Genomic DNA, 27,612 nt, shown 5'->3' with positions numbered 1-27,612 from the left:
AAAATAAAATAAGCAGCAGACTTATAAATTTATACTAGATGTTGTCAGACATAGCTTGTTTTATTAATATTTTTTCCACTGATCCAATAACTAAAAACTAAAACAGTTTTCAAAAGAGTAGACGGTGTCAGTTCAGCTTGACCATGGTACCTGTGGGTCCGCGAAACTTACCCAGGTAGCAGAAAAAGTGCTTCCAAACAGTTTCTTGTGCTTTTCCTTTAACCTCAACTTCCAATACATATAGGCCCAGTCAAGTTTTCAAATTCTCATAATTAATTCAGTTCCAATTCAATTGAATTGGGTATTTGCCACCGTCTTATGGTTCTCAGGCAAGTTTCAGTAGCATTTAAGGTCCTCCAACACAAGATAAAATGGTTAAAAAAAAAAAATACACTGAGCTAGGAAATACAGTCACTAGCCAATGGCCTGCTCTCAAACGTCATATTTTAATATAAAATATTCATACGGCATACTACACCTCTGTCTGCTAGCTGAATACTGTTACTCATGAACTCTAGACAACAGAAAAAAAAATTCTCTCTTCCAACATCTATGAACAGGAAATGTCATTTCAAACACTACTGGGATGGTGCTTTAGGGTAGGGAAATGTTGGATAAACCAGGCAAGGAAACAGCACTTTCTCCATCACCAAATCTGATCCCACACTTGCTGGAATCAAGTCTGGAGTCTGGTTAGTGTTCCCATTTGAAAGGTCTTTTTGCTGCAAATTACCCTGGCTGTTTGCTCTTCCTGTGCTGCACAGTCTTCTCCCACTAGAATTAAGCATTTCTCCAGTCTTCCTTTTTTGTGTGTGTGACTTCTTCAGTTAAGAGTTAAATAATAATTAATGTTGTTCTAAAGATGAGTTAAAAACCCAAAGTGCAGGCTAGAGTCCTGCCATGAGGGTGTCATGTCTCAGGGAGCTGGTTAATGTCTGTCAGTTTGGTATCATTCAGAATTGCCCGGATTCTCTCCAAGGAGTCTGCTTGCCGGATCCGCTCTAATTGCACCTAGAGAAATAATGCAGTGAGGTAAGTGTGGATGGCTCCTGCCTAGACCCTCTGGTTTACTTTGATTGGTTTAGCTGAAATGGAGATTAACTCACCAGAGACTAGTCACTTCACAGGAAAGAGGCAGCAAGAACAATTAAATTCAAAAAACAGTTCCCAAAAGCTGCTGTGTAACAACCCAGTATAAGGTGCTGGGACTATGGAGGTGAACACGACCTGATCCTTGACCTCCAAGCACCCATAGTTCAGTTGGGGGAAAAAACAAGCTTGTACAGAGTCATAGCACAGTGTACTAAATGTCACTATGCCAGCCTGGGGACCTAGAGAGGGTTCCACGGGGAGGACAAAGCTAAGCAGGGCCTTGGAAGAAAGGAGCAAGGGGGCGATGAGACAGGGATGCTTCCAGAGGGAACACCATACTATGGGCAAGGAAACACGAGTAATTTTTAAAAATAAGAACATAAAATATAAAATGTAAGGCAGAGAGATAAACAAAGCATAGGGACAGAGCATAAACAAAGCCTGGTTGGGAACAGGCTATGCTAAGGACTTAAAATATATTTTACCCTTAAGGGCCAGCAAGGAGGAGGAAAAGGGAAAGTGGGACAAGTCTGAGGCATATAAATCAGGTTCCAGCTTGAATGACCAGGCAGGCATTTGGGGCTGGGGCAGGGACAGCCATGGTCTCTAATCCTCTGGCTGCTGTCAGTGGTTGAGTCAGGGATAAGCAAATTCCCCTGGGTACCACGAATCCCGAAAGTGCCTCCTTGGTGCTCTGTCTAGGGGTTCCCCAAATGCCTCACCTGAAGGGTCTGAGAAAGCTTTACAAAATCTCTCTGGACTTGTTCACTGACATCTAGTTCTGTCTGCAACCTCTGAGCTTTGTTCTTCTCTTCAAACATTAGTTGTTCGACAGTAACCTAAAAGATACAAGTTTTGAATGAGGATTAATGCTGGAGGGCCATAGGTCAGAATCACTCAGGAAATCTAGGCACTTGTCATTTCCTGCTACTAGAGAGGACAAGTCGGTGCCTATCATATTCCTGTATCCTGTTAGTCTCCATTTATCTCTGTCTTTACAGGGCAAGGGTGTAAGTTTCCTAAGCTACTTGCTCTAGGTCCTAAAATGAATTGAGTATTAGAGCCAAACTGAAAACGAATGAAAGTGCTGTGCCCTACCCCTCACCCCCAGCAGCCTGGTGACAATGATTAACCATCAAAAAGCAGCGGCTATAAGATCAGTAGCCATCACAGCAACAGGGATAGAAACTTTAGGGATTTCCTCTGACAACCACAACAGTCAGGCATCTGCCAGGAAAATTCTCAATGAATATGCCTTAAGCAGCCCCAGCAGCCCCAGTCTTCCTTACAGAGAAACTCTTCAGCAGGACCCTGTGTGCAGGAGGGAGCCTTTCTCAAAACAAAGGACTATCAAATAACACACATACAACACATACACTTAACGGTCAGACTACAGCCCACTGAAACCAAACTTCCCCCACAATTAGCCCCGTGCACTTTTATTCTAACAGGACTAAGCAAAATTTAGGCAGCAAATATGGTTCAATGCAATGACACAGAACCTCCAGAGCTGGCAGTGTGCAGATCTGACCCAGCTCTAAAGAGAGAAATTCACTCCATTTTCTTTCTGCAAGTGGAGAGTCTTGCCAACATTCAGCAGGTGGCACTATTCAAAGCAGCAGGGCTTTTTTTAAAGCAGGGAAGATGTGATTCTACGTTCTTTCCACTGCTTTTTTAATGAAACTACCAACAAAAGTGTCACCTTAGCAGCAGTTTCTTTCTTTAACTGTTCTTCCAGAGTGACTTTCATCTCCTGAAGGCTCTCAAGCTGTTGAGACTTCTCTCTTAATGTGGACTCCAGCTGTGAAATTAAAAAGGAAAAAGCTGAAACACACAGAAACTCCCTCTAGGTCAAAGCACACCTTCTCTGGAGGAGCCTGGAGAAATGCACCCAAGCTCTCATCCTCCTAGGCCATGGATATGGCTATGCTTGGAATGCTCTTCTTACCCTTTGATATCTGTGGATCTTCTACTGATTCTTCAAGACCTATTCTTTCTTTTATTAAACGCTTATTAGGCACCTCCTATGTTCTAAGGCCTGGGGATGGAAAAATCAGGAGAGACAGACATGTAAGTTAACTATGGCATGTGAACATGGATGAAGAAGCACTTCATTCTGCCAGAAAAGTTGGGAAGGGCTTCCTTGAAGAGATGACATCTGACCCTTAAAAGGGGGAGAAGGTGGAGAGAGATACTCCAAAAAGAGGGAATTGAGATATAAAAAAATGAGTTAAAGTGAGGTGAATTCTTGCTACATCACAGCACAGAGTGCTGGGGCCCTGGAGGCTGAGGCCCGAGAGGCAGGAGATCCCAGCTGGGCTCAGGAATACAGGTAAAGGGATCTACTAAAGGGTTTTAAACCAGACTGGCTCACAATCAAGTTTTAAAAGATCATCTTGGTTTCAATATGAAAATGAATTGGAAGAGGATAAATTTTGGAGGCAGGGAAAGAAGTTATGCTGTGACAATAAGCCAGGTGAGCAATGGAGTCAACCAAACAGTGGGAGTGGGAAAGACGGGACACACTGGCACACGGGCGACTTCTGCCAGTGCCAGCCTGACAGCACAGAGGGGGCCGAAGCCAGATCGCAGTGGGCTGAGGAGTGACTGGGGGCCAGGCAGTGGAGATGACGCTTTCGAGAACTTTGGGTATAAAGGGAAGAAGAAAAATCAGTAGCTGGAAGGAAGTACAATCCAAAGAGAAACTTTTCCCCTCTTACCGGGAGAACTCTGAGCGTGGTTATGCGTAATGGAAAAGACCGATAGAGCGGCAGAAGTTCAAGGCCCACACTGGAAGGGGAAGATGGAGAGGATGCCAGGAAAAGATGTGAGGGTTTCAGTCAAAGCACATGTGCAGTGACAGAAGACTGGTCAGAAACAGGTCATCCTTTCCTCTGAAGAAGCAAGAAAGAGAAGGTTGGGAAGAAAAATAAGAGAACATGTAACTGAGGAGCCAAGAAGCTGAAGGTGGTCCTGCTTATGACAGGAGTACCATGTCATCATGTGCCATCGTGAGGAGGTGGGGTGAGTGGTGACTGAAACATCCACTGTGAGGAATGGAAAGGAGCAACTAAGAACAAATGAAAGGCTACTGAGCAGCATGTGACGGCAGGAGCCTGCGGTGTTCCTCATTCCAGGGGCACCGGCAGCGTGGGGCAGAGTAGAGGTGGACACCAGGATTAATCCAGGGTTGGGCGGTATCGAGTGAGGGCAGCACAAGGACGAGCATCTGGGCTTGCAGGTGTTGGTGGGAGAGAAGCTGCAGAGGCAAGCCATGTCAGATGCAGCGCAGAGGAGAGAAAGAAAAGCCAGTAGAAAAAGAAAAGTTCAAGGAACTGAAGGTCAAAATGAGGTACTCAGAAAGAAGAATCTATGGGATTAAGTGCTGGAAAGATGGTAGACTGGGTTCCCCTTAGGGTTAGAAGTGGGGCAACGTGCAGGCAGGAGTGTGGGAAGGAAGGGCAGGGTGGAGGCGAAGGTCACTGAGTCAAGGAATAATGAGGCCAGTGAGCTGAATGGGGTCATCTACTGAAAGGTGTCCTTGGTGTCTAAGAGGAGGAGACTCTAAGCCAGCGAGAAAACATCACCTCCTGTTTGTAACAGATCTGAACTTATTTCCACTGTAGCTTTCAGTATATGTCATGTCAAGACCATACCTTGCCTGTCTATCCACCACAGTGGAAGCGCCAGGCTAAGTCACATCTTAGTCTTCCTGTATCTCCTCCAGTCAACACAGAGCAGGCTCTCATTAAATGGTCTCTACCATCAACAGGCCTGTATTGCACTGTACCTTCCCCAGGAGTTCCCTGAAGTAGGGACCACGTCCTAATGAGAGTATTTTCCTTGAGTCGAGCACAGCAGGGTTCAATAAATAACTGCTGGCTGCTCACAATCCATTTGAAATTCATGAAACTCACCTGTCCTTTTTCTACTTTTATTCTTTCTAATTCAGCTTTTAGGCTAGAAATGGAAGCTAGGAGGAAAAAAGGAGACATGTTAGCATTTATTCATTATTTTACATTTAAATTTTTTCTTAAAACACCCCTTTCTACCATAAGCTCAATCTCATACAATGAAAGGAGTCAAATGTTGTACTGAATGCAGTGGGCATTCTCAAAATTATCCCCAACCAATCAGCATCATAATCAAGCTCAGGTGAAGTCAGAGTCCACACGAACGAACACCATGTCATAACCTACCTCTGCAACAAAAATCTACACCTAACTCTGGGGTGTGTGGGGGTAGATAATCCCATTAGGAGTCTGTTAACATTCCAAGTTCTGCAAGGAAATGCCACCCACCTACTCATTCTCCCCAGTGTCTGGGTTCAAGTCCTGAGATTCCTATCTATTAGTAATTGCCAGAGAGGCCACCAGAGCTCCTAAAAAGATGAGTTTTGGGTTGTTTTTTTTTTTAACTCCTAATCACTGGCTATATCAGAACATCTGGAAAAAGGGATCGAGTCCTTACTTCTTTCCTATACTTTTTTTGTTTTCTACATTCCAAGACTATGTATTACTTCTTATAACCAGAGAAAAAGAATTTTATTTAGTGCCTCCAATTCTAAACTACATCACTTTTGGGACTTCCCTGGGGGTCCAGTGATAAAGAATCCACCTTCCAATGAGGGGATGCAGGTTTGATCCCTGGTCGGGAAACTAAGATCCCACATGCCGCAAGGGCAACTAAGCCCACACACCACAACTACTGAGCTCGAGCACCTTAACCAGAGAGTCTGCATGCCACAAACTACAGAGCCCACGTGCTCTGGAACCCACACGCCACAACTACAGAGCCCATGCACGCTGGAGCCTATGCGCCACAACTAAAGAAGAGAAAAACCCACACCACAACAATCTCCACAACTAGGCAGAAGCCCATGCGTCACAACAAAGTCAGCCTGCATGCCTCAACGAAGATCCCACGTGATGCAACTAAGACCCGACGCAGCCAAATAAAAAAACTATATCATTTTTATCTTCACCTATTTCTTCCTTGCAATTTTCTATTTCTAGCTGCAGAGTTTCCTCGAGATTTTCTTTTAAACACTGTTCTGCTTGAATCTGCTCTTTCAGGAAAAGTATTTCAGCCTTCAGCTTTTCTTCCATGTGATCTGCTGCTGTCCGCACATTAACGATGTTGTCGCGGTACTTTAATACCAACTCCCGGAGTGCCTAGATTTAAGAAACAAATGGTTATTGAGTTTATAAGGATGAAAGAAAATAAAATAGCTAAAGATTATCTGCAACTAAAATTTCAGATGTTGTTTTAGATGGTTCAAAATTTAGGACTTTGAACGCCAACCCACTTTTGGCTTCCAAGGCAGATGTCATGCCATGTTAATATTCAGTACATTACAGAAATAAGATACCAACCAAAAAAATGTATATTGTGAACTACATATTTTTCCCTCAAAACTTTCATAAATGGAAAAATTAGAATTTTAAGTTACTTACAATGTGGGATTCACTATGAATAGCTTAGACACCTCCACTATTACCTGCTTACATCTGAGGGGAGTTAGTGAATGAGGACCAAAATGACTGAAACTCAGAAGCAAGTGTGGACTCCAAGAGGACAAAATGTACTTACTTATTCATTTATTCATTCAAACAAACACTTGTTGAACATCTACCACAAAAGCAAAGTACTGTTACACCAGAGACAAGTATGGCAAAGAGGGGCTTTCTAAGGTGATCAGCTGTTTTTCTGTAATAAATTGTTTAAATCTTATTTTTTCCCTAAATTGTAGTTGTCTTCTCTTAAAAATCCTCCCAAGACTTCCCTGGTGGCGCAGTGGTTAAGAATCCGCCTGCCAATGCAGCGGACACAGGTTTAATCCCTGGTCTGGGAAGATCCCACATGCCGCAGAGCAACTAAGCCCATGCGCCACAACTCCTGAGCCTGCACTCTAAAGCCCGTGCTCCGCAACCAGAGAAGCCACCGCAATGAGAAGCCTGCACACCGCAACAAAGGGTAGCCCCCGCTCCCTGAAACTAGAGAAAGCCTGCAAACAGCAATGAAGACCCAATGCAACCAAGACCCAATGCAACCAAAAATTAATTAATTTTTAAAAAATCCTCCCAATTACATCCTAAAGCAATGGCTAAAGTAAAAACTGGGATTATTAGATAACTACCAAATGCATATGAATTAAAGAACAGTAGAAAAAAAAACCTGAAAAACTGTATCAAGAAAAATTTTGTAAGCTTTATTACAGAATCAAGGTTTATAGGCTAGGCTGGTTATAACCTTCAAGGATTCTTGGAATTTAAAAAAAAAAATGTAGGTATAAAAAGTATTTATAGAACATGGAAGAGAGTAATCTTTCTTGCCAAGAGAAAAGTTTAACGGAGGTGGAAAATGGTATGCTGACAGCAAAAGTAGACAGGTCCGCAAAACTCTCCTTTATGAGATCAGTCACCAGTTCAGAAAGGAGAGAGAACTCTCCCAAGTGTCAGTAACCTGAGCTGAGATCGTAAGTTGGGGGAGGGCAGGGAAAGGAGAGGGAGAGCAAGGAGCTAATGGCAGGGTAGGCAACAGAGCCCATGTAAATGAGCAAATAAAAATAAAAAATAACAGTCATGTTGGTATCTGTATGGGAAAAAAGAATGAGGTCCAAACAGTAGGGGCTGAATCTACAGGGGAGGATTAGGAAAAACTGTTACCTACAAAACTATAAATCTCCGTAATGTCTGACTTTTAAAACTAACAATTATAATGGGGATATAAGTATAAATACAGCTGATTCACTTTGCTGTACAGCAAAAACTGGCACAGCAGTGTAAAGCAATTATATTCCAAAAAAGAGCTTAAAAAAAAAAAAAAAAACTTTAACAATTATAAATTTATTATAAAAAAAAATAAAGACCAAAAGGATCTACAAGAAATAATTTTCTATTTTTGTCTTGAGAATTGCTCTATGAAATCTCATCTTTGCCTACACTGTTTATGGCGCTTACGTGAGTTTAGCCTAAGATGATATTTTTCATGTTGAAAGGTTTTAAAACGTATGAATATAAAGCCTGGAAAAAGTTAAGGAGATAGTTATGTCTCATGAAACTTCTGGCTTTGCAGCCCTGATTCACCCAACCACAAAAGAATGGACGTGACCAAGTAGCATGAAAGTTATCAGAAGACAGAAGGAGGCTGAGTGAGCTATACTAAGTGCTATATAAAAAAAACCAACATCACAAGGAGCCAGCATGGTGACCCCCTGCAAATATTTAATTTCTGGTGCAATTAAAATTCTCAATCCAGACTGAAAAATCTCAATCTGGGATTCTCAATCTGGTCCTGCAAGAATAATACAAACCTTTGATTTGGCAAAGGACTCTTAGATATGACACTTGAAAGCATGAGCAACAGAAGAAAAAAATAAACTGGACTTTATCAAAATTAAAAACTTTTGTGCTTCAGAGGATACCATCAAGAAAATTAAAAAAACAATCCACAGGGAGGGAGAAAATATCTGTAAATCATTTACCTGATAAGGGACTTGTATCTAGAATATATAAAGAACTCTTATAACTCAAAAAAACAAATAAATAAAAAGCAAATAACCCAATATAAGAGTAAGCAAAGGATGTGAATAGACATTTCTCCAAGGAAGATATAAAAATGGCCAATAAACATATGAAAAGATGCTCAATATCATTAACCATTAGGGAAATGCAAATCAAAACTACAGTAAGATACCATTTCATACACACCAGGATGGCTATAATCACAAAGTGAGATAACAACAAGTGTTAGTATGTGGAGAAATCCTCAAATGATGAAACAGGGTTCTCTTATGACCCAGCAATTCCACTCCTAGGTTTATACCCAAGAGAAATAAAAACGTATGTCCACACCAAAGCCTATACACGCATCTTTATAGCAACATTATTCATAGTCCAAAGTGGAAACAACCGAAATGTCCATCAACAGACAAATGGATAAACAAAATATGCATATAGTGGAGTATTATTCAGTCATAAAAAGCAATGAAGTACTGACACACGCTATGACATGGATGAACCTTGAAAACAGTAAGATATATGAAAGAAGCCAGGTACAAAAGACCACAAATTGTATGATTCCATTCATAGGAAAGAAAGGACAATCTACAGACAGAGAGTAGATTACTAGTTGCTTAAGGCTTGAGGAGGATGGGCTGGATAAAAGGTAAGGGGTTTCTCTTTGAGGTGATGAAAATGTACTAAAAGTGACTGTGGTGATGGCTACACATCTGAGAATATTAAAAACCACTGAATTGTACACTTTAAATGGGTGAATTATTTGGTGTATTAATTATATCAATAAAGCCTGTTTTATTATTTTTATTTTATTATTTACTTATTTATTTTTGGCCATGTCACACAGCTTGCAGGGTCTTAGTTTCCCAACCAGGGATTGAACCCGTGCCCTCAGCAGTGGAAGCAAAGAGTCCTAACCATTGGACCACCAGGAAATCCCTTTTTTAAACTTTTTTTTTTTAACTGAAGTATACCTGGAACTTCCTAGTTGGTGTGGTGGTTAAGAATCCGCCTGCCAATGCAGGGGACATGGGTTCCATCCCTGCTCCAGGAAGATCCCACATGCCACAGAGCAACTAAGCTGTGTGCCACAACTATTGAGCCAGCACTCTAGAGCCTGTGAGCCACAACTATTGAGCCCATGTGCCGCAACTACTGAAGCCCACTCACCTAGAGCCCATGCTCCACAGCATGAGAAGCCACAGCAACGAGGAGCCTGCGCACCACAACAAAGAGTAGCCCCCGCTCTCCGCAACTAGAGAAAGCCCGTGAGCAGCAACGAAGACCCAACACAGCCAATAAATAAATAAATAAATTGAAGTATAGTTGATTTACAATATTGTGTTAATTTCTACGGTACAACAAAGTGACTCAGTTATATATACATATACATTCTTTTCCATTACAGTTTACCTCAAGATATTGAATATAATTCCCTGTGCTAAGCAGTAGGTCCTTTTCATTTATGCATTCTATACGTAATAGTTTGCATCTACTAACCCCAGACTCCCAGTCCATCCCTCCTCCACCATCCTTGGCGACCACAATTCTGTTCTCTATGTCTGTGAGTCTGTTTCCGCTTCATAAGTTTGTGTCATATTTTAGATTCCATATATAAGTATTTGTTTTTCTCTTTCTTACTTCACTGAGTATGGTAATCTCTAGCTGCATCCATGTTGCTGCAAAAGGCATTATTTTGTTCTTTTTATGGCTGAGTAGTATTCCATTGTATATTATGTATCACATCTTCCTCATCCATTCATCTGTCGACGGACATTTGGGTTGTTTCCATGTCTTGGCTATTGTGAACAGTGCTGCTATGAACATAGGGGTGCATGTATCTTTTTCAATTATAGTTTTGTCTGGATATATGCCCAGGAGTGGGATTGCTGGATCATATAGCAACTCTATTTTTATTTTTTTGAGGAACTTCCACACTATTTTCCATTGTGGCTGCACCAACTTACATTCCCACCAATAGTGTAGGAGGGTTCCCTTTTCTCCACACCCTCTCCAACATTTGTTATTTGTAGACTTTTAAAAAAAAAGGATTTGTAGCCATTTCAGAAAATACACTTGTTTACATTTTTGATCATACAGAAAATAAGTTACCTCTATAGTGTCTGGGAGAATGAAGTCTTCTGCTTGTTGTAATGACACATGCAAGCTATGCTTTCCCTGAAGACTGTCATTATCTTTCTGTAACCTCACCAGCTCTTCTGAAACCTGTTCCCGTGACTGCATCAGCACTGCCTAAAATAGAAACAGATACTAATCACAGCCAGAAAGGTAAATCCTATCTGCTGATAACTGTACCAGAGAAAAACAAAGGCCAAATGAAATAAGGGCTGAGGATGGAGGGTACATGACAAAGCTCTGTAAGACTCACATATATTTAAGGGGACAGGAAATGAAGCAAGTATTTGAGCTCATTCTCCACTGCTTCTACCAACAGCTTAAAAGTAATGAAGTTCTTCCCCGATATCCCTAGGACCAGCATCTCTAGCTCAATGGAAGAGGCTCACATATCAAATCAAGCGTGTACTCCAAGACAGCTCCTACCTCCTCACAGCATGCATTCACAGGAAGTAAGGAGAAATAAAAAGCAGTGCCTTCATCTTTCATTACATATACATACGTTCAAGCTCAGCATCACTGTGAATGGCACAAGGACCCCAAACATTAGAAGCCATCAAGAGGCTCTATGCTTAGGAAATACAGGACATTTGAGTAGCTCATTCTTAAAATGGAGCATGTTTCCACTGCTTCCACTTGCTGATATATAAAACAATTTTAAGTATTTCATATGAATTTATATCAATATAAAAGTCCAGCTAATTTGAGTATAAGATAAAATTCTGCAAAAGTATTTCTGCTAATTTTTAATACTAACCATTGAACTTAAACATATACATAAACGTAGATTACTCCACATCCAACATTTGTTTAGCAGCTACTACTCTACGCTAGGCGTTCTGCTGCCCATGGGGAATACAGGGATAAAAGACAGACTTTGCCCTAGAGAAGCTCATGGTGCAGTGGAGGGAAAGATAAGTAAACCAAAAATTACCCAACCATACTACAAGTGCCATAACAGACAATGGGTACCTAATTAGCGGAGAGGGTTCAAGAACATTTCCCATAGAAGGTGACTGCTTCCTAAAGGACAAATAGACTGCTGGTAGGCAGGCAAAGTCATACATAAGTTTTGGTTAATTCTACTGGCTCTTATTTATTTCAGACCAGAATCAGTTGTGCTTTATACTCATTTTCAACCCATTTACAACTAAATATTAGCTTCCTACTACCTTTTGGATATGAAAGGGAAAGAAGAATGTTTATATTTGTTTATTTTTGTAAAGAGAAAAAAAGAAAGATAAACCAAAAGTAAATTTAAATGGTCATGTATGGGAATGGATGGGAACAGGGTAAAAGGGATAGGGAATGGAAGTGAAACTTCTGAGTGTTTATATACTTTCATAGTTCTAACTTATGAACCATGCTGCATGTTCAGAAAACAAAAAAGTCAATCAAAAAAGAAGAAAATTCAAAAATGTAGTACATGATCAGCTCTATTTGTTTCTGTTTGTATCAAATTGATAACACAACCGCAGAGAGAAAACTCAATTCAAGTAATTTTTGAACACAGCACCCAGACTATAAATGTGGGATACATTCTAAGGGTAAAAAGAACTACAGTTGTCCCTTGGTATCCGCAGAGGATTAGTTCCAAGACACACTCCTGTACCAAAATCTGAGATACTCGAGTCACTTACAGTCAGCCTTCTGTATCCACGGATGCGGAACCTGTGGATAATGGCGGGCCGACAGAGAAATGCTGAACTTCACTTTGAAAGCTTTGCTGTTGGTAGTAATATTAATGTACTCATTCTCAAATGATTGTGTCCCCACCTTAACCGAGCAATCAAACTTAACATCACCAACAACAGAACCACACAGCAGAACAGGCCTCTTGTTATGAACTTTCCAATGAATTATTTCATCCATGTAGTATTCTTGCCAAAATGTCTAACCTGAATCTAACCATGTGGAAATAATCAGACAATGCATTCTGCAAGGCAAATGGTCTGGACTCTTCAAAAATGTTAATGTCATTAAAGCGGGGGGAAAAAAAAACCCTCAAAAATACCAAAAACAAAAAACTGGGTCACTGTTCTAGATTAAAGGAGACTAAACTGACATGACAACAAAATACAGTATGTGATCCTTGACTGTTCCTCAATCAAAAAGTAAAACTGCCACTAAAAAACAATCAAGGACTTTTGGGGGCAATGGCTACATTTTAAGATACAATAAAAGTGCTGTGATTATGTAGAACAACTTCTTTGTTCTTAGGAGATACATCCTGAAATATTTAAGAGTGTCATGATATCTACAACTTATTTCCAAATGGCTCAGAAAAAGAAACAAATACATATGTAATATAAAATACATATATAATATACATATATAAAGTTTGAAATTTTTCAAAATAAACGGGGAGATATTAAGATCCCAACCACTACCATAGTTACTCTTCTCTGAAGGGGCATAAGAAATTGAGTTTATCTTTCTCAGGATAAGAACCTTTAAAGGTAATTTCAAGAAAATGGTAAGGTATAAGAGTTCACAAGACCTCAATCTTAATTTCAACAATTCTTCAATGTCACCTGCAATATATTCATTTTAAGTGGAATCAACTTGAAATATGTTTGCAAAAGCAGATGAGTTTTAAAAGATGAGAAGGAAAAAGATGAGGGGGGCAGGGGGGTATAAGGAGGCTAAGAACTATGAAACTTTGTCAGCATTTAAGTGTCTGAGATCAATGATTATTATTTCATATTCTCTAATTGGTGAAAAGATATGAAACTCTCTCTGGTCAATGACTACAGTGAAATGTTTCTCAACAGACCAAGGCTAGTATTTAGGGATCAATTCACAGGCCATTCATATACTGACCCAATGCCAATCAAAAACAAACATCACCATACAACTCCAGGTTGGTTTGTTTTTCTGTCATCCCTGGAAGAGTTGGACAAGAGGCAACTCTGTAGGCTCATCCCACCAGGACCAATTCTGCTGTAATTTACAAAGGGCCATCAGATGCAGGGTTCCAGCTTTGAGAAAAAGGAAGAGCAAGGCAAGTGGAGCCTGACTAGTGAGGAGGAGGCCCAAAGCTGGAGAACAATCCTGCAGGGGCTCCAGGTAGCTCTTCCTTAAGAAGCTCTGTGTTCCTATTCCTCTCAAAATTGACAGCCTTCTGAAAGTTCTCCAGCACCACAGCAATTATGGTGATGTTTTATCGTAACTCCTATGAAATTACTGAGACTGTCTTTTTTTTTTTTTTTTTTCGAGACTGTCTTAAATTAGCTGCCCAGGAAAAGCACAGTGACTGCTCAAAAGCTGCACCTCCTAGGGCTTTGAGAGATTTCAGCTTTTAGCTTGTATTTAGAACTGAAAATTAAAACCTCGTCCATAGTTTATTTTGTTTAGGTTTCTCAAATCATAGAAAAGTAAATTAAGTTAAAGGTGATCATTTTTTTGGTCAAGAGGTAGGTTTTAAAAAAGAACAATGGCTTTACATAATTTTGTCCATTACTAATGTTCTACAGGCTCTGGGAACATAACAGTAACCACTTTGGCCAGGAAGATAAAGTCACATTAAAGATTATTTCAAGATAGAATATATTTAACACAATGTTTATTTAAATGTTAACTTACCATCTGTTCCTGAACATCCCTCTTTGCCTGGGAAAACCCCTGTTGTAACTCTTCAAGTAAGATCTCAGATGCTTGGGCTCTTAGGACAAGTGCAGATATCTTGAAAGGAAAAAAAATTCATACACAGAAAATATACAGTTAGGAATGTGGTGATTCTGAAACTAACTCTTCCATCTCCTGATTATTTAATATTCAGAACTGATTTTTTTATTAGTTCATGAAACTCCACTCATCCATCATTCAACAGATATGTATGCATCTACTGTATACAAAGCCTCAGCCTTTCAGATGACACAAGGCAGTACCAGAAGTCCCCAGGGGTCACACGCTGCCATACATGAACAACAGCATTACAGGGGTCTCCAGACACAGATATTAATCCATGTGACCCAGTTACAAATAAGCTTCTTAAAGGAGCTAATTAAAAATCAATAAAAAAAATCTGAAACTGTCCACAAAAAAAACCCACACAGTTTAAAGGATAAATGAATCTTCTTTGAAGTAGCTGCAATCTTCTAAGATGGTTTACTTAAGAGCAACAGACACATGACAAACTCCCTTTAAGTAGCCTATTAATGTTCCTGATAAGGGGTTTATGTGAAAGTTGATGACTCATACATAAGAGTTATAAAGTAAATCAAAGTAAATTTGTTTAGACACTTAAAAAATAATTACTGTCAGAATTTTGTTTCCAGTAGTGGCAGAACAGGTAATGTGAACCAACCTTTCTGCTGAGAATTAAGAAAACCAGACAAAAATATGAAAGATATCTACGTGAAGGCAAGAGAGAACAAGGCAAAAAAGAATCACAGAGCCAATGACCAGAATGAGGACATCTGGAGAACTGGTGCAGTATCTGGAACAGCTCTTCTCCAGAAGCATGTGCCAATTCCACAAGAAACAGATGCAACACTGACAAGCTAAGCACAGCATCCCAGGATAGGGTGGCAAAAGTTAGAGTCCAAGACCCACTACACAAAGGGATCCCTGGTAAACACTCGGCACTTTGGATTGGGTCCCCAAAGCGACACACCCTAGAGTAAGGGAAGAATTTAAAATAATCCAACCTTCACAACTTCATATAATCTTAATTCCCATAAATGAATTAAGGTGATCCAGGATTGTTAGCAAACTAGTTACCTGCCTCTCATAAGAAAAATGGCCTTGTTTCAACAATTTTCATATTTAATGTCTAGCACCCAAGTAAGAATGCACAAGAAAAGACTGATAAAAACAGAAGGAAATGATAAAAAAACAGATAACAGAAACAGATCTACAAACAGTCCAGATGTTATTAGAAACAGACTTTAAAATAACTGTATTCGATCCATTCAGAAACTTAGAACCACCAGAGAAATGGAAACAATGAAAAACAACCAAATAGAAATAATAAAAGAAAAAAATCAATTACCCACTTTAAAAGTTCAATGGATGAGTTTAACAGATTGGACCTATTTGAAGAAAAGATTAGTGATCTGAAGATGACAAAGACGAAAATGACAGGAAATACAGAAGAGAGATTAAAGAAGCCTATAGATGCAATGCAAACACCTAACATATACAAACATTTGAAGAAATAACAATCAATGGAAATAGCTTGTAGAGCTAAAAATAAACCTATGCAAAAACTCTGTAATTTCACTCCTACATATTCTCAAGAGAAATAAGTCCACATGTCCACTAAAAGATATGTACAAGAATGTTTGAAAATGTATTCATTCACAATAGCCAAAACCCAGAAACAATCCAAATATCTCTCAACTGTAGAATGGATAAATGAATTATGGTATACTCATGTTACAGAATATAAAACCTAACTACTGATACACAGAACAATATGGACAAGTCTCAAAGACATAATGACCAACAGACCAGATACAAAAGGCTACATACTATATGATTCCATTTATGTGAAGTCCAAGAATAAGCAATACTAAAACATAGTGTTAAAAAGTCAGAATACTGGCTACCTCTATGTATAGGCAAGTGGAGTATTTACTTATTAGTAAAGAACGTGCATGTATTAGAAACATTCTGTATCTTGATGCAGATGATGATATATTACCCTGGTAAAATTCTTCACATGTTAAAATTCACCAAATTGTACACCTGAGATTTATGTACTTTATATATATCTCAACAAAAACAAAATTTTAAAGAGACATATGGCTAAGAATATTCCAATTATGATGTAAGACATTAGTTCAGAGATCCAAGAAACCCTGTGAACTCCAAACAGCAGAATTACGAAGAAAAATACACCTAGGTATATAGCACAGTAAAATTGTTAAGAACAAAAGCCAAAAAGAACATCTTTAAAACAGCCAGGGTAAAAATAACATTTTACCTTCAAAGGAGCAACAATAAGACTGATAGCTGACTTCTCACAAGAAACATGGAAGCCAGAAGCAATGGAATAATAACTTCAAATTGCTGAAAGAAAATAACATAAGTACTCAGAATTCTATATCTGGCCAGAGTATCCTTCTTGAATGAAGGTGGAAAGAAAAAGATATGTCTAATAAACAAAAATATGAGAGAATGGAGACTTTTGGCTCTGTCCAAGATGGACTAAGCCCATCAAGGCCATTCTCTCCCCTGATTACAACTAAAAACTCTGGATAAAATACCAAAAGCAACTACCTGAGGACTCTAAAAAATAAGCAAAAGCAGACAGTTTCAGGAGGGAAATCAAAATGGGAAGAAACAATTCATACAGCAGTTTACTGATTCTTTGGAGTTTTTTCCTATTTTCTTGCCAGCATGAATCTGACAGCTACCCCAGTTGTGAAGCTACAACAGATGCAGCAGCACAGGATAAACAACTGTCTTTCTGATCACAGGGCCAGAACAGGGTCCCTGTGAGCTGAGGAGTGGAGTGGTATTGAGAGAAGAGAACTAGAAGCAGCTACAGCATGAACCGGCACAAGTCTCACACTCACCCCTGGGCTATATACACACATGGACACACCCAAAGGAGCACTGCAAAGGCTTTTAAAAATGAACTGATTTAGAACTACCTACTACAGAAGGCAAGACAGAACTTATGAATTGAACCTAATCAGGTTAAAAGAACGAAAGAGTCTCACAATAAAATATTCATAATCTCCAAGATCAATCTAAAAGTACTTGACATAGAATCAGGAAAATGTGGCCAATTCTCAAGAGGAAAGAAAATCAACACATGCCAACCCCATGACCTAGGTTGGAATTATCAAAGACTTTAAAGTAGCTATTGTAACTATGCTACTTAGAGTTAAGGTGAATACTTTTGACACAAATGAAAACAGTTCTCAGCAGAGAAATAAAAACTATAAAAAAGAAACAAATGAAAAATTTACCATAAATTGCAGCATAGAATTTGGCACAAAAAATAGGCAAATAGACTAATTAAATAAAACAGAGTCCTGAAACTGACCCACACATTTACATTCACTTGATAAACAAAGATGTTCTTGCAGAGCAGTGAGGAAAAGGTGATCTTTTCACTAAATGGTATAGGAACTGACTATCCATATAAAAAAAAAAAGAATAAAAATTTACCCTTATCTACAGGTTATACATAAAAGTCAGTTCTAGATGGATTTTAGATATAAATGTCATTGGTTATAAACAATGAAGCTTCTACAGAATATATGAAAAGATCTTCATAACCTCAGGGTAAGAAAACAGTCTTTTAAAAACCAGGATAAAAATCACTAATCATACAGAAAAGATCAATAAATTTGACTACATTAAAATTAAGAACTTCTGTTTATCAAAAGACACTGTTAAAATATTGAAAACATAAGCTAACAAGATTATATAAAGAACTCATCAGAAAAACAAGCAAAAAAAAAACCCAATTAAAAAATAAGCATTAGACTTGAGAATTTCACACACACACACACACACACACACACACACACACACACACACACACACAATGATATTCCAATAGCTAATAGACATGAAATACCATTATACACCCACCAAAATGGTTGTAATTAAAATAACAAAAAACGAAGTCTGTCAAGACTGTGGACGCACAGGAATTCTTCTCATACGTTGCTGGGGAGAGTATAAATTCATACAACCACTTTCTGGCACTATTATCTCCAAAAGTTGACATACATTTCGAACATTTTGACGCAGGCATTTCACTCCTAGGCATATACCCAGCAGCAACATTGCAACAAGCCCTATACAGAAATTTCTAAGTAGAATTATTCATAATATCCCAGAACTGGAAACAGCCCAAATGCTCATCAACATTAAGACAGATAAATTATGATATATTCATACAACTGTACAACTATACAACAATGAAAATAACTGCCACACACATTTGTGAGTAGGAACCTCACAACGCTGAATGCAGGAAGACAGACACAAAAGAATACAGACTATATGCTTCATTTGTTAAAATAAAAAAAGAGACAAAATGAATCTAATGGTGTCAGAAGTGAGGACTGTAGTTTCCTCTGGGGAGGAAGTAGTAAGTGGAGGGGGAAAGTGAAGGCTTCTGGGGTATTAGCTAATTTTCTATTACTGGATCTTAGTGGTTACACAGATGTTAGCTCAGATATGTTTGGTATATCTGTATAAGGTTGGGTTTTTTCCTAAGCATGCTACACTTTTTCAGAAAGTCAAAAAAGAAGATAATTAGTATCTTTCTTGTTAGCAGTTTTCTTGTGCAGCAGAAAAACCTAATAAAAATCGAAGCGGAAAAGAGAACCACAGCCTCCTGATATTTACTAACCAGTTATTTCAAAAGTTATTTTCCTTAAATCTGTGAAACCAGATAAAGACCAGTCTGAGATATTTTTATCTGAGGGAAAATAGAACTGCCAGATCTTCAGGGCAAGAAAGAAACATTACTATGTTTTCAGAACTTTCATTTAAACGACCCAGTCAATCTCCCACAGGTCACATTCTAAAACCCTCATTTACCTGGTGGCTTGAATCTTCAGTACTCTGCTTTATGAAGTCTTCCAGTTCCTGTTTGTCCTTCATTGTCTTCTCTAACTGGTCATTTGCCTGCCTTAGCATCACCTGTAGTTTTTTCACCTATGCAATTTTAAACATCAATTAGAAGGAAGTACCAGAACTTTCACAAATTAAAAAAAAAATTCCTAGCTCCAGAAAAAAATTTTAAATCTAATCTTTTTTCCTGAGAAACAGATTTGTCAATTTGGCAAAAAACTGAGATGAATTACCTCATTAGACAACTATAGTGTGCTTTACAGTTAATAAAACATTTTTCATATCCATTATCTCATTTGAAAGTATCTGCTTTTCCTCCTGGGTCTTCCAGGCTAGGGCACTGGCCTCCCTGACTCTAGTCTAGCTTCTGCCTCCAATCTACAATCCACACTAACATAATAAATATTTCTAAAACAAAGTCAAATCACATTATTTCCCTACTTAAAATCCTTAAATGCCTCCCAAAGTCTTCAGGGTAAAATTTAAATCCCTTCAGCCATCACTCCCCCCCCCCCCCCAATGATCTCATCATGGCCTTCCCTTTGTAGCTTCCTCTCCCACTATTTCCCCCTACACACACACTCTCTCTTACATACACACCACCCCATGCCTAGCCACATGAAATATTCCTACTTCCTAGAACACACATATTTTCCTAGAACACACACACATAACTGTTCCTTTGTACATCTTTCCTCTCCTTGAACACCCTTTCCCCATTTCTTTTCCTAATTAATTTTTACTCTAGCTCTAAAACAAACTTAGCTGAACTGTTACCTTCCCTAGTTAATAGCCCATAGTTAAGTTAGGTGCCTCAGCTCCTCCTCTAGTTCTATTTGTACATGTACAGGAACAAACCATACTGAACTGATGGCTTGGGTTGCAACACTGAAAGCTCCCTATGGGCAGTACTGTATTCTACCTGTATCTGAACACTCAGAACCCAGCAAAGTGCCTGCACAGATGAAGCAAGAGTAAAATGTCTACTGACACAACTATGGAATCCAAGACAGCCCATTCCTGTACCACACTATCAGAGGCCAATTACTGATATATTTGCTTCACAAACAGCTTTAGAAATTTACCTTTGAGCCATCTTAAAAAAAAAAAAAAAAAAGGATTTATGGAAGAAATTAATGCCAAAGGCATTTGAAAATATTAAACCATCATTCTAATCTGCTTTAGCTTATTTTCAAGACTAAGGTAACACTCTCCATAATAACTAAAGAAAAATTAGGAAATATAAAAAAAAAAGTTATTTTTTTCCTTACATATACTTTTGCAAGTCAACTCTCATGAAATTGTACATTATTTCCTAAATGTTATCAGGGAACCCATTATTAGGCACTGCATTTGGAAAGGTACTTGTCAATCTAAGCATACCTTATCTACCAAATCTTAATTTCTGTGACCCTGTAAACTAACTTAATTAAACAAATTCATGACAAGAAGTAGGCAATAAGCAATGAAGAGTACAAATACTGATTAATATAATATCCAATTAAGCTTTTATACAATTAGAAGCAACAGCCAACCTCTTATCTCCCTAAATCTCCACATCATAAAGCACGTTCCGTGTGTATGCATTCATGACAATAACACTTCTGGGCCTTGAGCAGAAGGAACAGGCTGGAAGGGGAGACATTCCAGCTGAGCTGACCCGTGTGCTACTGGGCAAGCTAATGAAGCAAAGACACACAAAAGCAAAAGTTCTATAGTGTGCTCCCACTGGAAATGTAACTGACAGTGCATGTACCAGATTATTGCAGCCTTAACAAGATGGATACACTTCATAAAGCAAATTGGGAGGGGTGAAAGGCAATTAATTCAGCACCTCCAATGAAAACTACCACAGCTCACCTATTTCAAACTTCCCAAAAGAAACTTACCTGGTCTCTTGTTTCAGCCTCCTGAATCTGAATTCCCTGTAACTGTTTTTCATAATTGGAACACATATCACAACGTCTACCAAGTTTATTTCCAGCATTATGTACCTGAAGGGCACCAAAATTACCTCTTATCAGACAGAACAAAATAAGTCTACATCATACTTGAGAAACACATGCAGTCTTACCTATGTTACTCAAAGTAGAAAACAGAGTAAACAATTTATTCAGGGACTTATGGCAAGAATTTACAATATAGAGTTGGATCCTAAAACATCATAAGGAAAACAAGGGACACAACTTTATCAACAAGAGGCTAAGGGCCACAAAACACCACATGTGAGGGAAACACAAGGAAAGCAAAAGGTACTACACCATGGCACTCACTATTTAAATCAACAGTACCCAACGAGAGAGCAGGTGGGGGACGGGGGAGTGCCAATTAACCATTTCACCAGCTCCAAGCACAAAGCCGGTGTGAAACACTTAAGCAGCACCTTCTCACATGTTTTGCATGAGACCAAGGAGAACAGTTTCTTTCAGGCTTAATACACTGTTCCACTTGCTAATCAACAGCTTTTTTAAAGAGAAGTACCCTGAGTAAAAGAAAGCATTGGAAGTCATAAAACCTGTATCCTAATCCAGGTTTTGCTACTAAGTCAAAGGGGAAACTTGAGCAACTCATTTGACCTTTCTGAGCCAGTTTCCTCATCTCTAAGTTGAAGAAAATCATGCCCTGATTATCTCATTATTATCAAGAAGCTCAGAGGTATGTGAAAGGGCTTTGTAATCTGTAAAGCACTATGCAAATATATATTTAAGTTTTTATCTCCTAATCTTACTTCTGAGTTTGCAAATACTATTAGGAGGAAAATTTACCTCATTAAAGGTTGCCTCTCTCCTCTCCCATATTTTCCACCCCCTCCTTAAACTCATTCTCAACATCAACAGCTGAAAAGTATTTGTACTTTAGACCACAAGGAAAGATGAAAGAGTATGACTCGTGGAATACACACAGATTACAGAAAACTGCAAGGCAAACCAAATTCGGGCTACACAAACGGCTTATGCTACTCAGGCAGATCGCTCCAGCTTGAGAGGTGTGATTTCAGGTGGAGAAGTTCACAGTCAACGCTACTTAGTTCCCTTCTGTCATCATCACCCGGAACAGCCAAAGCAGATGACAACAAGGGTCAGACGATATAGGTTAACACCAATTTGCTGGCAACAAGCGCAAGCACTGACTCCAGGGACTATCTCTTGAATGAACAATAAACCCAGAGCTACCCAGTATCCCTCAAAGTCAGCAAGAGGAAAAGTCAGGAAGATAACTCACCTCTTTCTGCAGGAGATTCCATTCCGTCTCACTGACTAAGCGGTAACCACTGGGAGACACGTAAGCACTTTCCATACCCTGTGTGACACTAGACAGGAGGGATGCCGTCTCTTCCTGTTCTGGTGTCATGGCCTTGATTGCTCTTTCCTGATCTTTGGTTAACATAAACCCACTTGGCATTTGCAGTGACCCAAGGGAGGCAGTATCAAAGTTCTCAGTCACCGAATCTGCTCCCACCAATGGTCCAAAATCTGACTCGTCCAGGTTCCCAGCAGATTTGGCTTTGTAGTTATAGCCTAAAGCTTTGGATTGCAGTGAGCCTGAGGTTCCCAAGCTGTCTGTAGACTGTGCTCTCCTGAGTCCATCTTTAAACACGTCATTGTCTGATTTACTGAAGGGATCCCCGGATGGCAACAGTAAGTCTGCATCTAAAGAATGGACTGAACCATGGGTGCTATCTAAATGTTCCTGAAATGTGAAAAAATGTTACCAAGTTAGACAATCCTGATATTTTCAAAAACTACCATATTTTATAAAGTATTCTGCCACACATTACACATGACAATCTTTAGTGTGCTGCCTTCACACTAAAGATTGTCATGTGTAAAACATTTATCGAGTGTCTTCTATATGCTGGGCACTAAACTAAGCACTCAGGATACAACTGTGAGCCATCTCTGACCGCAAGATGCTTACAGTTTCATGAAAAAAATAAACAAGTGAACCAAGTAAACAGGATATTAGAATATCATATTTAATAAAATGACATGCTACAGCTATGTACTGAAGGCTCTGGGAACATTCAGGAGAGGAATTCAGCCCAGACATAGGAATCAGAGAAGGTCTCCTGAAATTCAGTGTTGGGTATATTGAACATGAGGTGCCTGTGGTATATCCAAGTGGAGATATCCACCCAATAGAGGGCCAAAGAAGTCTTCAGATAGAGACTTGGGAGTAACCACCATATAGTAATAATTAAAACCAAGGCAGCAAATCAGAACACCTAGGATGAGTCTGTAGGATGTGAAGAAAGCAAAGGGCAAGGCCCTGAGATACATCAATTTTGTTCATTTTGGGGATGGACAGAGGAAGGAGTAGCCAGAATAGAAAGGAAATGAATATAACTGTATGCTGGAAACCAAGTTTCAAGCAAGCTGTAATCAACATGTTAAATAAGGCATGCCTCAAGTGAAAGAAGCCAGATGTAAAAGGTCACACGATGTACAATTCCACCTACATGAAATATCCAGAATAAGTAAATTCACAGGGTCAAAACCAAATTAGTGGTTGCCAGAGGCTAAAGGAAAAGGAGAGTAGAGAGTGACTCAGTGACATATGGGGTCTCCTTTGGGAGTGATGAAAATGTTCTGAAAGTAGACAGAGGTAATGGCTGCACAACATTGTAAATGTACTAAAGGCCACCGAACTGCACATTTTAAATGGTTAATTTTTTGTTATGTGAATTCCATTTCAATTTTTTAAAATTTATTTATCTGCTGCATTGGGTCTTTGTTGCTGTGTGCCGGCTTTCTCTAGTTGTGGAGGGTGGGGGCCTACTCTTCATTGCTGTGTGCGGGCCCCTCATGGCGGTGGCTTCTGTTGTGGAGCATGGGCGGCAGGTGCATGGGCCCCAGTAGCTGCAGCACGTGGATTCAGCAGTTGTGGCGCATGGGCTCAGTTGCTCTGAAGCATGTGGGATCTTCCTGGACTAGGGATCGAACCCGTGTCCCCTGCACTGGCAGGAGGATTCTTAACCACTGCACCACCAGGGAAGCCCCCAATTTTTTTTAATGTGGTGCAGCACACACCCAAAGTCAAGAAGCACACCAGTACCATTCTAGCAGTTAGTAGGAAAATTAGAAACAGGAAAAATGCAGCAAGTTTTTCTTTCTTTTCTTTTCTTTCTTTCTTTATTTTTATTTTTGGCTGTGTTGGGTCTTCGTTGCTGCGAACAGGCTTTTTTTCTCTAGTTGCAGCGAGCGGGGGCTCTTCGTTACAGCGCATAGGCTTCTCAGTGCAGTGGCTTCTCTTGTTGTAGAGCATGGACTCTAGGCCCACAGGCTTCAGTAGTTGTGGCATTTGGGCTCAGTAGATGTGGCTTGCGGCTCTAGAGCACAGGCTCAGTAGTTGTGGCGCACGGGCTTAGTTGCTCTACAGCATCTGGGATCTTCCCGGACCAGGGCTTGAACCCATGTTCCCTGCGGATTCTTAACCACTGCGCCACCAGGGAAGTCCCAACACCACCTTCTTTGGATAGAGATCAGCCTTTGCTGTGGTTGGTGGTGGTTCATTTCGCCTGCCCCGCGATCTCTTCCATTCCACCTTATTGTACAGTATCCACATTTCGTCACCTGTCACAATTTGTTTTAAAAACGGAACATTTTCATTAAAGTAGAGAACTGCAGGCAGAAATATGGTCAAGAAGCTTTTTTTTTTTTCAATTAACTTATATGGAACCCAAACATCAAAGCTAAAAACCAAGCTTGTACAGGTAATTTTCAATGCTTGATTTGGATATTTTGAGTATCTCTCACGTGGTATAACGTTGATTGTTCTCAGTTAATGTCTCAATTTGATCGCTGTAAACTTCAATCAGTCTACCCAATCATGGAGCGTCGTCCAGCAAGAAACCTCCAGCACAAAACTGCAAACCACTTTTGACATGTTCAATCAGTTACAGCATCTTCTCCACACACTGCACAAATCTTTTTTTGCATTTCAGTTGCATTTTTACCTTCCTTGAAATAGTAAAGCATAATATGCCCAAAATATTGCCTTTTTTCTTCCATCTTCAATATTAAAATGGTTACACAAAAATTCACCAATTTTGATAAGTCTTTAAATGCATGCTGAGGGACTTCCTAGGTGTCGCAGTGGGTAAGAATCCGCCTGCCAATGCAGGGGACACGGGTTCGATCCCTGCCCCAGGAAGGTACCACATGCCACGGAGCAACTAAGCCCGTGTGCCACAACTATTGAGCCTGTGCTCTAGAGCTCGTGAGCCACAACTATTGAGCCCATGTGCCGCAACTACTGAAGCCCACGCACCTAGAGCCCGTGCTCTGCAACAAGAGAGTCCACCACAAAAAGAAACCTGCGCACCACAATGAAGAGTAGCCCCGGCTCGCTGCAACTAGAGAAAGCCCGTGTGCAGCAACGAAGACCCAACACAGCCAATAAAATAAATAAATAAATAAATAAATTTATTTAAAAAAATAAATGCACACTGATATGACAGCTGTCACATACAATCTAACAAAATTGTTTCAAATGAAGTTAAAGACAACTAAGTGCTACTAGAGACACCTTACAGAGAAAAACAAACGAACCGTTTGGCCAACCCAATAGTAGATACTGAGCTAGCTATGGCAAAGGTCCCAAATAAGCACCCTAATAAAAACTGGATTGAGAACACATTCTGTTATCTTATAAAGGAACCTGATATCTAATGCTATCATATATTAATAAAATGCTACTGTGACACCAAAGAGGGAAGGGGATGGGGCAAAAAAGTTGTGAGGGCCATTTAAAAAATACCAGACAATCACGCTGATAACCAGTACTTATAAGGAACATATACTTGTAGGGGAATGTAAACTGTTCCAGTGTTTCTGGAAGATGATTCAACAATATGTTTGTTTATGCTCTTAAATACAGCAGTTCTTTTCCCAAGAACTTATATTAAGGAAGTAATCAGATAAGTCCACGACTTTTATAAAAGGAAGAATTATATATAATAGCATTGTGGCATTATTCATAATAATGAAAAATTTTTTATTAGTGAAAAATGAAACAACTTGACTGTTAGTGTGTTAATCGTGTTTATTTTCTATATTTTATGATGTTTTTGACCTTCTGAAGGCCTTGCTGGCTGGAGAAAGGCTGCCTCTTCCAACCAAGCTAATTCCTACAAATAATAAATAACTTGCCTTTGAATATGTCTTTCACAACCAAATCAACCAACTCCGAGTCGATACCTCCAACTGACTCCTTTATCTAACTCTTACACACCAAGCCAGTATCTCTCCTGCCCTAAATCACCCCAGGGCCAGGTACCAGAAAACTGAAGACAGACTCTGTGCCCCAAAGCCCACTGGAGTTATTCAAACTAGCCAGTCCTACGGTATTTACACTGCCCTGATTTTCCCTCAAAAATCCCAATGATGGCTGTGATCCACACTTTCCCCTTCCTTATGCTTCTGCTTTATGACCAACCAACTCTGGTGTTTCTCCATGTGGCTCTGCAGTGTACCATGACTTTCATTTCTAGAGGGACTGTAATATTAAACTTTTTGTTCAATGGAATTAACCTCTCTATGTCATCACTCAGTCGCCTTTATAAATTAAAACCTGGGCACAAATCAATTTGTAGGAGATTAAGGAATTATGGTTCATTTACATGCTGAAATACTGTTAGTCATTAAATATCACTCTGGGGGAAAACATTTACTGATGTGCCAAAACCTTTAAAGACAGATTTAAATTGGGGGAGGGGGAATGTATATAAAACATTATATAGAGTTACAATCTGTATTATGTTTAAAAAGTACAAATAGAACCATGTGTATGTTACCTTTGGAAATGGAAAAAGAGAAAGGAGAGAGGTACATACCAAAATGTTAGTGGTGGTATCTCTGGGTAGCAGAATTACCAGTTATTTTTATTTTGTATGACTTTCTGTACTTCCCAAATTTTCCATAATGAACATATATTACTTTTGTAGTGAGAAAAGCATATTCTAAGCATTAGGATAAAGAAGATATAGGGTCCTAAAAATTTTAAGTATCTTTAGCAATGTATCTAAGTCTCCAAAGCATTTCATATTAACTTTAAATCAACAGGCTGAAGTAAACTGTCATTGACTCTCAACACAAAACAAGTACATTCAACATTCAAACTGCAAAACATCAGATCTGAAAGTCTATAAGATATTTCAATGTCAGAAAATAATGTTATGTACAATATACAGTATAAATCTGTTAAGACAGCATTTAAAAATTTTAAGTGCTTCAGTATAAATCACAACAAATTTCCCTTTCCTGTTTTCCTGCTAAAATGTTTTTTTTTAAGTCTGAAACTTTTCCAAACATTC

The 27,612-nt window shown here is 39.2% G+C and overlaps 1 protein-coding gene across 2 annotated transcripts in view; it reads right to left on the bottom strand.

Moving 5' to 3' along the window:
• Positions 1-28: 28 nt before the first annotated feature.
• The window catches only part of RABEP1 (rabaptin, RAB GTPase binding effector protein 1), a 103,521-nt gene continuing 75,937 nt past the window's right edge, over positions 29-27,612 (bottom strand). For both annotated transcript variants that reach the window (XM_057716737.1, XM_057716738.1), the window contains exons 9-18: positions 22,521-22,988; positions 21,188-21,292; positions 19,266-19,382; positions 14,334-14,432; positions 10,725-10,865; positions 6,077-6,266; positions 5,010-5,065; positions 2,795-2,893; positions 1,815-1,931; positions 29-1,011 (exon numbers count right to left, since the gene is read on the bottom strand). In XM_057716737.1, coding sequence (XP_057572720.1) covers positions 910-1,011; positions 1,815-1,931; positions 2,795-2,893; positions 5,010-5,065; positions 6,077-6,266; positions 10,725-10,865; positions 14,334-14,432; positions 19,266-19,382; positions 21,188-21,292; positions 22,521-22,988 — 1,494 coding nt within the window. In that variant the 3' untranslated portion in view covers positions 29-909. The remainder of the gene's footprint in view (positions 1,012-1,814; positions 1,932-2,794; positions 2,894-5,009; positions 5,066-6,076; positions 6,267-10,724; positions 10,866-14,333; positions 14,433-19,265; positions 19,383-21,187; positions 21,293-22,520; positions 22,989-27,612) is intronic.

The sequence above is a fragment of the Hippopotamus amphibius genome, chromosome 17 (genome assembly GCF_030028045.1).
Source record: "Hippopotamus amphibius kiboko isolate mHipAmp2 chromosome 17, mHipAmp2.hap2, whole genome shotgun sequence".
NCBI lineage: Eukaryota > Metazoa > Chordata > Mammalia > Artiodactyla > Hippopotamidae > Hippopotamus > Hippopotamus amphibius.
This window is presented reverse-complemented; position numbering and strand designations above follow the sequence as displayed.